This window comes from Durio zibethinus, chromosome 11 (assembly GCF_047325235.1).
Source record: "Durio zibethinus cultivar Kanyao isolate XHJ-2024 chromosome 11, ASM4732523v1, whole genome shotgun sequence".
Taxonomy (NCBI): domain Eukaryota; kingdom Viridiplantae; phylum Streptophyta; class Magnoliopsida; order Malvales; family Malvaceae; genus Durio; species Durio zibethinus.
Genome location: NC_143172.1, coordinates 23211319 through 23227973, shown reverse-complemented (window position 1 = coordinate 23227973; position 16655 = coordinate 23211319). Strand labels below are relative to the sequence as shown.

The 16655-nt window shown below is 26.4% G+C and overlaps 1 protein-coding gene across 1 annotated transcript; it reads right to left on the bottom strand.

Moving 5' to 3' along the window:
- Positions 1-384: 384 nt before the first annotated feature.
- Positions 385-3400, bottom strand: LOC111289886 (two-component response regulator ARR5-like). The gene is made up of 5 exons (XM_022881242.2): positions 2735-3400; positions 2558-2634; positions 2297-2374; positions 2119-2189; positions 385-1013 (listed from the first exon to the last, which is right to left on the bottom strand). Exons 1-5 carry the CDS (start codon positions 2853-2855, stop codon positions 695-697), a joined length of 666 nt encoding a protein of 221 aa, XP_022736977.2. The 5' UTR covers positions 2856-3400; the 3' UTR covers positions 385-694.
- Positions 3401-16655: the final 13255 nt, after the last annotated feature.

Here is a 16655-nt window from a genome sequence, read left to right as displayed (position 1 = left end):
CCCAAAGAACGCAATGTTATCACATCCCACAATCAACCATGCATAGAATGCAAGAATATCACCGTGACAAATGTTATCAAGGGACACATTATCATTTGTAACTCATCTAATATTACATGAATAACTCTAGATTACATTAATCCTCACGATTCATATATTTATATTTTTTTTATTTTGCACTTTACACATAAAATATGAAATTTACCGTCACACAATATATACTGTTTTTCCTAATTTCATATAAAACTTTATTAAATTTTTAAATTATATATTTTTTATCTTTTTTCGTATCATTTTTTTGTGACTCTTTGTATGTTTAAAATTATTACATCTACCTCCAATAGAAGCAAAATTCTGAGCCTCCAATAGAAGCACAAGCCCTAGATAGAGTTTTGCAAAGTTAAACTTAATTAAGGTATAGCACATCCATACAGATGGACCGATACAAAAACAAAAGCGCCTATAATATTCTGGATTTCTTTACATACATGGAACAAAAGGAATATCATTTGTATTTCTTCTCTCTCTCTCGTTTCTCTGTTACTGGTCCTATTAGTTCTTGTCAGAATCTAGATAGGCCACTATAAGTGCAATATGCACATGTTATCTTCACCTACCCACACTGGGGAAACCATGACAAAAATTGACAAAAAAATAGTTACCACTGAAAAAAGAAAAGAGGATGAGAGAGAAGTTAGTCACTGTCACGCAATTTTGACCTCTTCCATGAACGCAGAGGTGATGATGGTAGTTCTGAGGCTGCTATATCACAAGCAAATGGGGCTGCAGTCAAAGGAGGGGGCAACAGTGGTGATGATGGTGTTGATGATGATGATGGTGTTGATGATGATGATGATGATGGCGGGTGGCTATCATCTTCAAACTTTCTTTTGTGGACTCTTCTCCCTTTATTTTCCTCTGTTTTTCCTCTCATTACGAACTCTTTCAACCTTTTTACATCTGACAGCTTTACAGGCTTAACCAGGAACTCCTCTGCCCCTTCCTCCAAACACCTGTCAATGAAATGAACGTTTTAGCCATTGTTCAAGAAAGCATTTAAACGACAGAAGTTAATGAAAGATAATGATACATGGCAACTTATAAGAAAATCACACAGCAACATCAACCACGAGTGCATGCACATGGAAAGCGGCTGAAAAGAACCAGGTTAAAACCATAAGATTTACACTTGATGACATTCTATTAACTCCCGAACATATCTTCACTATTACTCTAGCTTTGTCGATTAAGAGGGGATGATCACCGTTGGCAATCATCAGTGAGAACAGTTCAAAGACCGGCGATCACCCCTAAGCTTGTTCCAAAGAGGAATCCATCAAAATTTTCATAGCTACACCACATCTAAGCAGGGGATGCACGCGGACAAGTAGGATGTCCATGGACACCCACGAAAATTAGAAAACCAAACCAATAATTTTTTCGGAAAATTTTCATATTGAAACACCCGAGATTTTCACCTGAACACAGTTGACAAAATTAGTAATCCCACCCTTTCCCGTTGATAAAACTAATAAATCCATCAGCAATTTTATATATACATAAAATAACAGGATATCCCCATAACAAATAATCTGGGCTTGCAAATAATTTTAATCATAGCTCTACTACTCAAAATGTTATTTTGTTCGGTTTATGCAGAAAATCATCAGTTTTGGATGATTTTATAATGACTGATATGTCTGACAAATCTCTCTCTTAAAAGAAAAGATATGTTTGACAAATCTTTTCAATAATAATGCACTAAATCAATGCAATCCATAAAATTCCTTAATTTTAATTTTCGTCCAATAGTTTCAAGCCACAGGATGAGGATAGAAGTCCAACTATGTAAATTTTCAAAGAATGTTAACAAATATAGAGAAATGAATTAGAATATATTTCCAGATCCACCAAACAGATTTGGGTTCCATATAAAATCATCAGCAAATAGAAAAATCAGTATGAATCAATCATATCATGCTCACTATCATCAAAGAATTTATTTTCACTGATATTTACACTAAAATCCAAAACATGAAGAACAGTAAATACAAATTTCTGACGCCAACAAAAAACAAAAATGAAAAAGAAAATATTAAATTAAGATCATATTCATACCTATCAACACGAGTGAGGATGTTCTCAGAGGACATGATCACCACAGGGATTTCTCTAAAAGCTGATGATTGCTGTTACAAATCAAATTATGCATATCAAACAAACAAATATATTTGGTTGATCAAACAAAAACTTAAGGAGAAATTTAAAAGCATATAAAAATGCCACAAAGACTAACCTTGATCTTCTTGAGGAGCTCATATCCTGTCATCCCGGGCATGGAGTAGTCGGTCAGTATAAGATTCACCTTCAAACCCTGGAATCACAGCAAATCAAACGTTAAAACACCATTCAAAAGAAAGAACAGAAATCACAAATGTGAGAATGATAAACTCAAAGATTTTAAACAAAACTTCATTGAAAACAGAACATTCAATTCAAAGGTTCCTTTTTCTCTTTATACTAGTTTCTCAGCAATCAAACAGATAAAACTACTCACATTCAAACCCAGAGACCCTTTTTCCCCATCCAAGCCAAGAAACTGTAAAGCTCGCGTCCCGCTGTCCACCGCGGTAACTGCAGGGAAATAAAGAATCAAACCGAATCTTCAAAATCAACTAAAAACCACAACTTTTGATCCAAAAACCATTAAAAAAAGGATTGAAATAAGCCATACCTTTACAAGAAGAGATATTAAGCAATTTTTCAATGACCTTACGATCCACATGGCTATCATCAACGGCAAGAACATGCAACTCCTGTGACCCAGAAGGTAAAACTTCAGCAGCAATCGCCATAACCCAGTATGAGAAGGGAAGAAGCTCTCTTTAGTGTGGTATTTTGCTTCTTTTGGATGTATACTGGAAGACTTGAGAATGAAAATGGGCGGTTTTACGAAGAAGAAAATCTGGGGCTCTTTGGCTTTGAATAAAAGAATGGACAGAGTATTTAAAAAGAGAGATAAAGGTAAAGATTCTGAGGATCCAATATCGTAAGATCTTTGCAAATCTTTGAAGCAGAGAGATGCAGCATTATCTCCCACTTGTTTCTTGTCCAATCAAATTTACTACTATTACCTCCATTTAAAATGTAAAGAAAGTAAGGGAAAAGCGGAACCTGAATGGTATTTCTACGTAATTGTCCCAATGGAGGATGTGTTCAGCGCTGAGGCAGATGACAAATCGTCTAACGGACGTTTTGCTTTGGCTCGGAAATTACCATTTTTTTTTTGGTTTTTTTTTTTACCCTGATAAAGAAACTAGTTGACACTGGCACACATAACTTTACTGGGTGGTGACTTGTGGGCTGCTGTCATCGCTTTGACCACCAGTCAATCAAATGCTTTTTGTCTCAAAAGTTATCTTAAGCCTTTCCTCAATTATAGTGAAGTACACATGGAGTAATGTTTTACTTGAGCAGCAACAATAATTTATGAAATTATATCTTATTTATTTTATATTAAATAGGTGTGAAATATAAAAATTATTATATTATAATTTATATTAATATATAAAAATTAATATAAATTTTTAATTTTATAAATTTATATTATTAATTTTAAATTATATAAATTATATTTTTTTAATATTAAGTTTATATCATATTTTAAATTAAAATATTTATGTAACCGAGCATCTTAATTGATCTTTTTATAATCTGTTAATTGATCTTTTTATAAAATTTACAAAGGAGTATAAAGAGATCAATTAAGATGTTTGATTATACAAAAATCTTAATTGATCTTTCATATAAAATTTATAAAAATGGTTAATTAAGATATATGTATAACTAAACGTTTTAATTGATCTCTTTATAAATTTATAATAAAATTATTTAAGACATTTGTGTAGTAAATAAATATTTTAATTGATCAAGTTTTTAAGTCATTTTTGTACTAAACCTTTTTTTATAATTGATTAATTAAAGAGTTTATGTACATAAACCATAGTTTTTAATTTTATTTCAGTACAGGCCAAAAAAATGATACACCTAAGGATGATTTTCGTACCAAATTTGATACTGGATAATACTGATTATTTTTATTAGTTTTCATCTATTTTGGTGAATTTCGATAAAATAATACCAGTATGTGAATGTCAAATATATTTTGTATTTTTAACATGTTTTTTATTTTTTAATTATTTTTAACCTAATAAAAATAAAATTAATTAACAAAATAACATTTAAAAGTTAAGTTTTTTATTTTTTTATAGTTTATTTTTTAAACCAAAATTTATAAGTATTTCAATTTTTTTTCTAGAAAACAATTAAACTTCTTTTATAAAATTTAACAATCATAAAACATTGGATAAATTTTTTCATCCATTTGTTTTTATCTTAATATTTATATGAAAAATACTTATTTAAATATCATATTATCAAATTAAGTGTTTAAAAATATCATGAAAAATTTATGATACTATTTCTTATGCTTTTTAAATTAATTTATTTGATTTTTGAATATATTGCATATTTATTTTGTAGATTATTAATAATATTATAATGTACAAGTTCATATATGTTTATAAATATATTTGTACTAAACCAAAAAATCTAAAATAATATATCGAAACAACTGGTATCGGTATATATCATATTTTTTTAAATAATCAAAATGTTATCCGGTACAATATTAACAATCTTGACAGAAACGTCTTAAATTATCTTTTTTTATATAACGCCTTAATTAATCAATCATTTAAGGCATTTTTATACACAAACGTCTTAATTGATCTTTTTATTTTTTATAACTAATTAATTAAAGTGTTTATGTACGGAAACACTTTAAATAATCATCTGTTATAATATATAAATTGGATCAATTAAGGCATTTTTGTTCACAAACACCTTAATTGACTTAAAAATTATTTTTAAAATTGATCAATTTAGCCATTTGTAACACAAATGCCTTAATTGATCATTTTAAAAGATTCACTCCCTATTATTGAACCTTGAAAAACTAAATGGCTAGTACAATTAAACGATAAAAAGCTACAATGTGTGTATTTCCTTAAACCCATAAACCCATTTACTTTACATTTTAATTTCTTCATCTCTCATGTTGCCGTCGATCGTCAACCACTCAACACTATCGCATCTCATTTTTATTGGCATCTGTGTATTTTATCCTTTATGTACTAATTATATTCTTCTATATATGTCATTTTTGTCTTTCCTTACTATATATATTTATATTTTTTATTTTTATAGGTATTTACAACTGTCACTTACGTTGCACAACCTCCATTCATTGCATGCATGGTTTTTTTTTTTTTATTTGGTTTGAGTATTGTGGTTTCTTGAATGGTTTTGTGAAAAATAGTTGTTATAGTTGTACTTATTTGTTTTACATGAAACTCTTATGATATGATGAAATACAGTATAGCTTGTACCTGTGTAATATTTTGGTATTGTTATGTTTTATGCATATTGGTTTATTTGCTGTAGTGGATATTGATTGTTTTTTACTATGTGTGATATATAGAAAGATAATTTGGTGTATTTTGTATGATTTTGATCAAAAGTGCAAGTATTAAAAAACATGTCTTTTTCTATTGAACAAAAAAAAACACACATATGTAGTGAAAAAAAAAATCAAAAGGATGTAGTAAACAAATTAAAGCAACTAGAACGAAAATTCACATCAAGTTCAATCAAAATGAGTAGCCTATATTGGATAGATGTGCAAAGTTGGCTAGCCACATTGGAGCAGCCATTCGATATAAGATTCCTATTACGTACTATAATTGGCAGATGGTTCCTGATGATAAAAAGGATAATATATAAGAGTTGGTTGTGGTATATTTATTCAATAATATCCAAACTTTTGTTAATTTGAAATTTGAATTGAATTAATGTGTTAATAGTAATTATTTTAAATTTATTAGGAACGGTTCAACGTTCTAACTAAATATAAAAAGATTGTGTTGCAATCGGCTTGAAAAGCATTCAGAAACTTTAATAGTAGATTGATAACCTAATATATTTTATTGTTCTCTAATAATTTTAAATTGTTGATTGATCCTCTAACATCATATGCAGATGTTATCAATTATGAAAGTGGTAGTAGTTTGTTCAAAACGTCTATCAAATGAATTCTCGATATACATACCTAGTTTGTTAATTGTTTATAATATTTTATTTAATATATTCGATATCTTAATATATGAGTTACATTTTTTTTCAAAAAATAAAAAAACAACAAAAGAACATTCTGGCCAAACAAGTTTATCACCGTCGGACATCGAAAAAAGGTTATATAAATGTCAAGTATGGTATTGTAAGTATTCACATGTTTATTTTATACTCATATATGAATATTTATAAACATTCTGTTTCTTATATCGCTTTAATTTTTTAAGAATCATCTAGCTCTAGAACTAAAGTTTCTAGATAAAATGTGTGAAAAAAATGACATATACATAAAAATGGATCATTCATGGATGAAGTAACTGAAAAAATGACTAAAAAGATTATAAGTATAATTCGTTATTTTATCACGTATGATATATTTGTACTTGTATGCATAACTATATATTGTATATGGTTTGTTACGTACCATCTTTTTATGTTTCAAAATGAATTTACTATGATATATGAATTCGATGAACTGCCAATCGGTTATGGTAAAAATCTCTTGTTTTTAGCATTAGGATCCAAAGAAAGACATGGTCGAGTTCGAGGGATTGGTAGATTTATGTCGCCATTATAGTTCTTTAGTAATCAACCTAAACCCCCTCCAATGAACAATGCAGAATATAAAGCAATCATTTAGCAACAACAACAAAGACTTGATGAGCAATAGTAACGCCTAAATAATCAACAATAATGATTCGTAGCTTTGGAGGCAATGTTGGTAACAATATAGCCTAACATACGTCAAAGGTAGTCTGTTATCGACATTTAGCAGGGAAATGCTTTCGTGAATCAAGTTTTATAGCAAACTCAAACTCCGATAATAATCATTATTTTCATTTTGTTTATTCATTCAATATTTATTTATATTTTTTATTTTTTAAATTGATTTTAATACTTTTATTTTATAATATATTATAATAGGATGTTCAGACTTAAACGATGATCCCTGCAGAGTTTGCCATTAATGCGTTATCTAATTATACGCTTGTTCATTTACCCGAAGAAAACGTCATTGCCATTGAGGGAGAGAATGGGTTATTTGACCATCCATCCATGTCTTACATTAAGAGACCAAAGATTGAGGCATTTTGTACCTTGAATGAGATATCAACTTTTGATATTGTTGCTTAAATGAAATTAGCTTATCAATTAATTTAAATATCCAAAGTCAATATCAATTATTCTATTTTATGATGTATTACTAAATGGTATTGTTAATTGTTATCATGCAACTCCCATATAAAAAGATAAAAATGAGACAAATGACTCATAGATTTAGATTCATTGACCCAAATTTGATTAGTCATGAGAGTGGCACTATCGTTACTCATTCTCGTCATGTCGATCAATGCATGCAAAAATAGGTTGATTATTTTTTTATGCCTTATAACTATGCGTAAGTTCTTATCCTTAGTATTAATTGTATCATTTATGACATCTAATTTCATGCCTATTATTTACATATCATGCCTATTATTTTACAGGCGTCATTGGCAGCTTATTGTAATTGATACTAACTTGGGGATGCCATATTTATTTAACTCCATTCAACCAAGGACCTAAACCAGATATCGTCAATTTAATAAAGAGGCATGATATGCTATTAATAAGTGATAATTAGATCATATTGTATTTCTTCATAATTACTATTATTTTTTATTTACTATTATTTTTCTTAGATAAATGTTTACCAACCCACTCAATTTTATTTTTTAGGTTCCTCATCAACTAAGATCGATCAAATGTGGATATTATGTCATTCGTTCTATGATGGAGACTGTTTTATATGATTTTATGAGCACACTATTCAAAATTAGTATTAATTTCATATAATAGTAATATCTTTTAATAAAAGAACCCAAAAATTTTATGCAAGTTGAATAGCATTGACTTTTTATTTTTAGTTTATAGTGGGAGACCAAATGAAGCTTCATGAAAAATGAACTTGATGAAGTCCACAAAGAATGATCTAATTATGTATTAGGATTCGCTAAACATTAATATTGGACAATATTGATTGGCTGTAAATATATGCATTACATTGATTTAATTTTTTAATAAAGGTAGTATGATTGGATATTTGTTAATTTTGATTAGCTTATTATTTTATTTTTATTGATTTATAATTGTTTTATATCATTCGCATTATTTCAAGACACACACAACATTGACCACCAAACATTCTTCTATCAATACAAATATAAAATTTATAAATCCAAATTGTGTGGTCATTCGAATAATTATGATTTTTGTTCAGTAAATACAAATATGAAATTTGTAGTAATACAAATATTTATTTAATTCACATAAGTACGATATCCATTACAAATAAAAGAATTTATAACATGCCGTACATTTTGCATATTTATAACCTTCCCCATTCCTACCTTAATTAAATAAATATGTTTACAAAATTATTGTATGAATCTGTTTGCAAAATGTAATATGGTCTACATGTGTCCAATATGAGAAAAGTCAAACGATGGATAATATGCATTACATTCGTTTAACTATTTTCTAATGTAATTACTTTAAAATACAATTAGCAGAGTAAACAAAGGCTTAGCTTTATGATTTTTTAACGTATACATACCTGCAACAATCATTTTATAAGGTGTGAATTTGTTGAATAGTATTAATTTATTGAAAAGTGACTTTTTTATATCCGTATTCTTGATTTCTATCTAGAAGTAAGCTGAAATACCCTTCATTACATTCACTGATCTATCATATAAAGCATTAATTTTGCCAATCTGATCAACCAAATCAACGATTGGTCCACCCTCACTCCTAGAACGCTTCTTGCCTAACAACATCATTCTAGCATTACTTGGAGCAGTAGAACCAATTTCTTCTTCATCGTCTCCTTTCTCTGCATTTTCTTTAGTATATATATCAAACTCTATAGAAAGTAAGCATTCTCATTAGCATTCAATGATTCAACTGCATTAGCTGTTGTTTCAGCTCTTTAATTGATTACTCTATCAGATTCAAAAATCACTTTAAAATCATTAAAAATTAAGAAAAGTTTATTCCTTAACCTTTTAGCATGTGGATGTGTTTGCCAAAAATTCAAGCAAATACGAATCAAATAAAACCCATAGAAAAAAAAACGTAAATAAGTAAGATAAACCATAATATAATCTTAAAAAAATTACTCAAACTCACTCATCAAAAACTTCATTCTCAATTGTGATATATTTTTCTTGATCATTCTACCTAAATTCACTAAAAAATTTTATATCACAAATTACATGATATTGTTTCTTGAGCAATTTAACCATGGATTCGATGTGAGGGATGGCTTTAGGTTATGAAGTATAAATGAGTTGCTCCAACATTCATTCAATATAACCTAGATATCTAACACAAAATGTCCCATCATTCGCTCTCTATCTAGGATCTTCAGCCAGAAAATGTAGGCGTTGAACTAGATAAAAATTTTCTTTTTAAGTCCATGAAGGGTTACTTATGCCCAAACTTTCATTTGTACTTTTGGGTAGTTTTCAAATTGATTGTGATGGATTGACGCATGATAAAGAGATGTTCAATTCCTAATCATATGGTTAGATATTATGCAACAATATCAATATAGTAAATCAAAAACCCATTAAGAAAATGAAATAAAAGAGTACATATGAAAAGAAAATAAAAAAGTGTGTACTCCCAATTGTAATATACATTAGACACTCAAGAATAAAAAAATATAAACATATATTCAACATTGATATAAAGCAACTTCTACACTTAAGCATATGGTATATACAATAAAAATCATTGAACAAACGTTATAACATACAAAACATTTTTATAATATTCTTATCATTGGGATTACAACTAATAGGTGAACATCTCATTAGCCAGATTATCTCTAAACTAAGTTCAAAAATTAAATGGCTCAACATGCGTAATCAAATCTTGATATTCAAATTTTTTTGGTTGGCTAATACTTCTTTCAATAACATCACCTTCTAGAAGGTCAAAAACCATCTCAGGCTTAGTAAAATTATGGATAAGAAAATAAGCAAAAATGATTTTATATTGTTTCTTTATTGAATAAAATGATTTCTCTCTTAAAATTACTCATCTAACTTTTAATATACCAAAATATCTCTTGATATAATTTTTTACTTGAAAGTGTTTTATATTGAAGTATTCCTGTAGGGTCATCGGTTTAAGTCCTACCCTTTAATCACTAAGATAATATCGTTGACCTCTATAAGATACCAAGAATTTTTTCCCATTTGTGTATCTGGTATTACACAAATAGTAATTACCTATTATCGATCAACAACATTAATAATATGAAAAAAAAAGGGTGTTTTGTTATTAACATAACACAAACATAATAAAAGTAATATCTTGTGGGATCTTCAACCAATTCTTAAGTGTAATGGCATCCCTTAGCACTCTACCATCTGCTGCAGAATCTTTTCATCTCGATAGAACATATATGAATTGCATATATGAATTGCATATATGAGGTGCAAACACCAAAGACATTGTTAGCAATTTTATTTTTTCTAGTTCTGTATCTAAGCCTATTAACTACGTCTACATTGACCTTAATGTATGTCCCATCTAAGGTATCCAAACAACCTTTGAATCATTTTCATCTATTATCTGTTGAACTTTTCAGTATTGGTTCAAGTTTTTTAAACAACAGCATATGTAATCTTAAAATAAAATTAAGCATTGAATAGAATTATCTACTAATTGTCTCTCAAGATCTGGTCATTTGACGTTTCATAACTCTATTTTTATATGATGGACAATGATGTAGAGGAAGCTAATAATTAGTTATTCTATTGACATATGTTTAGATGATTGAATACCCTTTTGTTTTAAGCAAATGACATAATTTTGTAAAAATTTTTCTCTCCATTCTAGTATTATCTACATACTATTTATCGCTCTCAAAGACCATTACATTTAAATTTAACTCTCTAATATATAGCCTATCATAAGATGTTTTACCATAAGATAGTGTACGCCATTTTTTAATGTTCATATATAATAAGTTACAACAACAAAACATAACAAATGCAAGAAAGTCATCTAGTTCAAATGCATCATAAGTAATGTAACTAATTGCATCTTCGTTCTTAATGATAAACTAACCATAACTGTTTATAAAATAGAATATCATTAAAGTTAAAAACATAAATGGAAAGCAAATATTGGCATATAGTACATGAAATCTATCAAATATCATCAAAGAAAATATAAATTAGCAACAAAACATTTATGGATAAAAGAGTTACAATAAAAAAAATCACAAAATAAGGCGTTTATATCATAAACATAAATCTAGATCTAAACGACATCTACAATTATGAAAAAAGAAAAAACATTTAAAGGTAAAAAATAATGTAGATCAAATAAAGAGATCAATAAAAAAGTATATACACCGTTTTATATAAAAAAACAAAGATAAAGTTAATAGAACGAAGATTAAATGACGAATGTCAAAACTGAAATTGGTTCAAAGAGAAAAGTAAATGCTATGAGCTTAGATATGTTGAAATAAAAATAAAAAACATATTCGATATTGAAACATGATGAAGACATCAAGTAAGGAGTTCCATATATACAAATGCATTATTTGATGCATAAAATATATGCTCTTTTACTTCACGATTAGACATTACAATATTCATATTATCATAACATGATCTTCAAGAGGGAAAACAAAAGTTTAATATGCAGTAATTAAGGTGTTTGTTGGAAGAAATACCTTAATTGATAACCAATTAAGGTATTTTTTCATACAAACACCTTAATTGATGGATATTTTAATCTTTATCATATTGTGATTGAAAATCATTCATGTCATGACACGGTCTTCGAAAGCAAAAAATATATTTTTAATAAATTATTAATTAGGGTTTTTCAATGAAAAAATACTTTTATTGATGATCAATGAAGGCGTTTGATAAACAAAATACCATAATTGATGATCAATTAAGGTGTTTATGTACATAAACATTTTAATTGATCATCAATTAAGGCGTTTTCTTTATATCAAACCCTTTAATTGTAATATAAAAAATAAAATTAAAATGTCACAGACAAAAATCTACAACTAATTTTAGTTACTTTTAGACATGTTTTTTAAAAGATAATGACTATGTGATCATTTTTTATTCAAATTAAATTTAAGAATAAGGTACCTTTTTTTCCCTAGAATCTTAAAATAAGATAGGGAGACGTGAGTTTTTTATTCTGAAACTATGGTTATTATTGAAATTTTAATATTTCTCTTATAATTGAATTATCCTAATTTAAACATGAAAATTAAATACTTACCGATAAAATTTTTAAAAAAAATTATGAATTCTCCAAACTAATCGCACTCTTAAAGAGAAGTTAAAAAATTATAGGAGACGGTAAAGCAACTCTCTCCCATTTCTCCCAAAATTCCTTCATCCATAAAGGTTTTCTCGTAATCCCACAATCAATCAAACTGTGAACTATCTTTTTTAAACTAAAAGAGAATATGAAGTTTTTGTTCTTAATTATGCAGGAGATTGAAGATATGATCCTTCCATATTGGCCCAAATCTCTTGTAGTCAATGGTGAATGACTTTAGAACTTAAAGATCATATGCCTGTTTCCTGTTGCTTTAATGGCGATAATTTTCTCTGTCTCTTTTAACCAAATTTGTCAATCCATCATCTACTCATTTCCTGTTCCTTTAATCAAATTTGTTCATCCATTTTGTGAAAAATATTGGAGGAACATTAGTGAAGAACCCAGAGTTTAAAAGGATTGCTATATATTTTTAAAATTTGAGATAAAATTGATTTGTTTTATAAGAGATAAAATCGATCATTAAGTTAATTAAATTCATGAAGTTATACAAAATGCAAAATATATATTTTAAATAATCAAGATAGAAGGTACACTTTTAAAAGATTACTTTTTAAATTATTTATTTTTGTTATTTTTTATTTTATATTGATAGACTGTTAGATTTCTTATTTGAATTTTTAAATTTTGATAATTTTAATTATAAAAAATTAGCAGGAGTGTATTTCAGTTTTATGGGCTATGGATAGCGATGTATTTTAAATTTTATAAAAAATTCATTTGAGAAAAGCAACTTGTAAGAAGATATAAATCAATTTACCAAACGAAAAGTGAAGGTAATCGAAATTCACCAAAAGAAAACGTGAAGGTAATCGAAATAATGAGTATCAGGAGGTTTCAAGTTTAAAATATAAAGAGACGTGACTCTTCAAAAGCTCGAGTGCTGAAACGCTGCAAATGTAACTGTCGTTAGGATTTTCCAAGGAAAAAAAAATCCCTCTAGTGCTTTTCAAGTTTGAAGACTGAAATCTAAACCGGCGGCGTCAAAAGGTAAAAGAAAGCCGCCCTGGCCCGGCCTCCCTCTACCTAGGAGTAGGACTCGAGCCCTCGCGTTCACTTACTTGCGCGTGACTTTCAGCTGGTTTACAGGCACCGTTCCGTACGAATAACATATATATATATATATATATATATTTAAGAGATGAGCACATGTTGGTTTTAATCATATGATCTATCGAAATCAAATCAATTTGATAAAGATTTGGTTGGTTTCAATTAAATATTAATTTTTTATTTTTATAATGAAAATAATCAAATTAATTGATTTTTTTAAATAAATTATAAAATATATTATACATATAATATAAATATATAAACAATATTTTTATATGCATTTGAAAACAATAAATATTATATTATTGATAAAATTATAAGATGAATTTTATTGAATAAAAATTATTTTAAATTATTATTTGTACTTAAAATTTATTTGATTTAGTAATAAAATTGATTTTGATGAAATTAAAAATAATAATGAAAATGAGATTAATTATTATGATTATAAAATTATAATAAATGATGAGATATATGTTTAGATATAAAAATAATAATGATAATTAAGTGAATTTAAAAAAAATAATTATTATAGATATTAAATTAAAAATGATATTTAAAGAAAATTTTAAATTATTTAATACTTATAAATTAATAAATAATTAAATTATTGTTAAATTCTTTTATATCAAGTAATAATTTTATTAATAAATAATTAATAATTAATAATTGTAACTTGTAAAAAAAACATTTGAAACTTTTTAAATATAAAATAGAAGTAAAAATAAATTTAAAAAATAGACAAGTGTTAAAGTGAAACAAATTTCAAATAAAAATAAAACAAAATATACAAGGGTTAAAAGTAGAAGAAAGTTACGGTTGAACTTCACAAATTTTCACAAATGAATAATTAATATACAGTTTGCAACTGATTCCGCACAGTAAGCCATTGAGCTTTTGTTAATCAAACACTAAAATGACGCAATTTCCTCCTTTAACCGCATTTCACCGTGTATGCTTTTTAATTCAAATGGTCCTTTAGCAGTAAAAAAAAATATATAAAAAAATATTAATTTTTTATTGAAAAAAATTAAATTGATCAATTTTGTATCAATTTAGTTATTAAAAATAGTTAGATTTACCGATTATTTTTAAAAAATTAATTACGTCGATTTTGATTTAATAGATCAATTTTGATTTTTTTTAAATCATCGAATTAAGATTAATCGATCAATATACACCGCTATTTTTTTTATACTATTAAATGAGGGCTGGGTGGCTCCATCTCTCGACGCAAAAGGAAAAGAAAAGTAAAATTGGAAAACAAGCTTTTTGAAAATGTTTCAATTTGTCAGCTAAATTAAAAATGAGATAATAATGATTAGTAAGTGATTGATTTACTTTATTATATTTATTTTTTTATAAAAAAAATTTTAAATTATTAATATTATTTATTAAAATTATCTCAAATATATTATTTACATTAATTTATTTTAAATTATCAAATATTATATATCTTATTTATATCATAATAAAAAATTTAATTATTTATTTATTTTTAAATTTTTTTTATCAAAAAAATAATAATTAAAAGATATCATCAGATACGATCGTCTTGGATTGCTTCGTAGTTTACGCTCATCTCTTCCTTTACTTTTTTGGGGGGATAATAATTGAGGAGATTGCAGACTGAATTTGAGAATCCAACGCTTCAGATAGGGATTCTCTTTGTCCTTTCAGGCGGTGAATCTTGAAATGACAACTCCTATTGCTTTACCGTAGATATCTTCCCGGTTTTGATTTCATAAGTTTTACTTGATTTTTAGATAAATTTTTTCTATTTTTTTTTATTTCTCATTCCCAAGATGAATTGATATTTCCTTTTTATTTCAAGCTTAGGTAACAGAATTTGCATCTATTTAATTTGTATTAGTAGTAATACCTATTGTTAGGGTGAAATTTCATTTAATCCTAAATTATATCACTTTTGTCCAACCAAATATCTGATTTTAAATTTTTATTTTTTAGACACTAATATAATATAAATGATAATATAATTTAAGAACCAAATAACTATTTAATCTTGTTATACCCCTTATTATTATAGGCTTAAAACCCAAAATATCACCGTACTTATAAAGATCACAATTGAAGAGTTTATAGACATGCAAATGAGTGAGACGAACTTATTTTTGAACGTCTCAGACTCGATCAAATTATATATAATATTATATTATAATATATATAAAAATATGATAACGTATATCACTTAAATGTTTTTATAAATAAGTTATATTTTTTATACATAATAAATTGTTTATGTAAAATTTACTTGAATGATTTTTAAATTATTATGAATAAAATTTAATTGAGATATATTATTATTATAAATTTTAATTAAATTTTCTAATAATTTAGACAATATCTTTTTAAATTTAAAAATCTCAAATATAATGATATTTTATCATTTAAAATGGATTTTTTAACAATCTAAATATATATTTTTAAAAATTTAAAAATCCTAATATATCTTTTTAAATCTAAAATATAGGTGTGTAAAATCAAGAGTATATATTTTAAAATATATATATTTCAAATAAGATAATATCAATTATATGTTATTCAAATTCAAATATCAAAAGTTCCAATTGACTAACAAACAACAAAATTTGTTAATTAATATTTCAACCAATTTAGAAATTGGGTCATGAAATGGGTAAAACTATCTATCTAGATTTATTATTGAATTCAAATGAATACTTAATAAAATTTGAATAGATTAAATTGTAATAAAAATTTAAAATTTAACATTCATTTTATTTTATTCTAATTTTACCTATTTAGATTTTTTTAAAATTTACATTTTGCAAAAAAATACATTTACCTTCCTAAATTTCTCTATAATCCTTTAGTTTTATTTTTTTAATTAAAAAACATAAATATCACTTATTATATTGTGTTTAAATTCCAAAGATATTTATCAATTTAAAAGTTATGTAGATATCCTAATTATCATCCAACATCTATAAATAGTTTGAGGTGTACAGTTTCTTCTAATACAAAAATAATACAAAATTTTTTCTTTTGATATACAT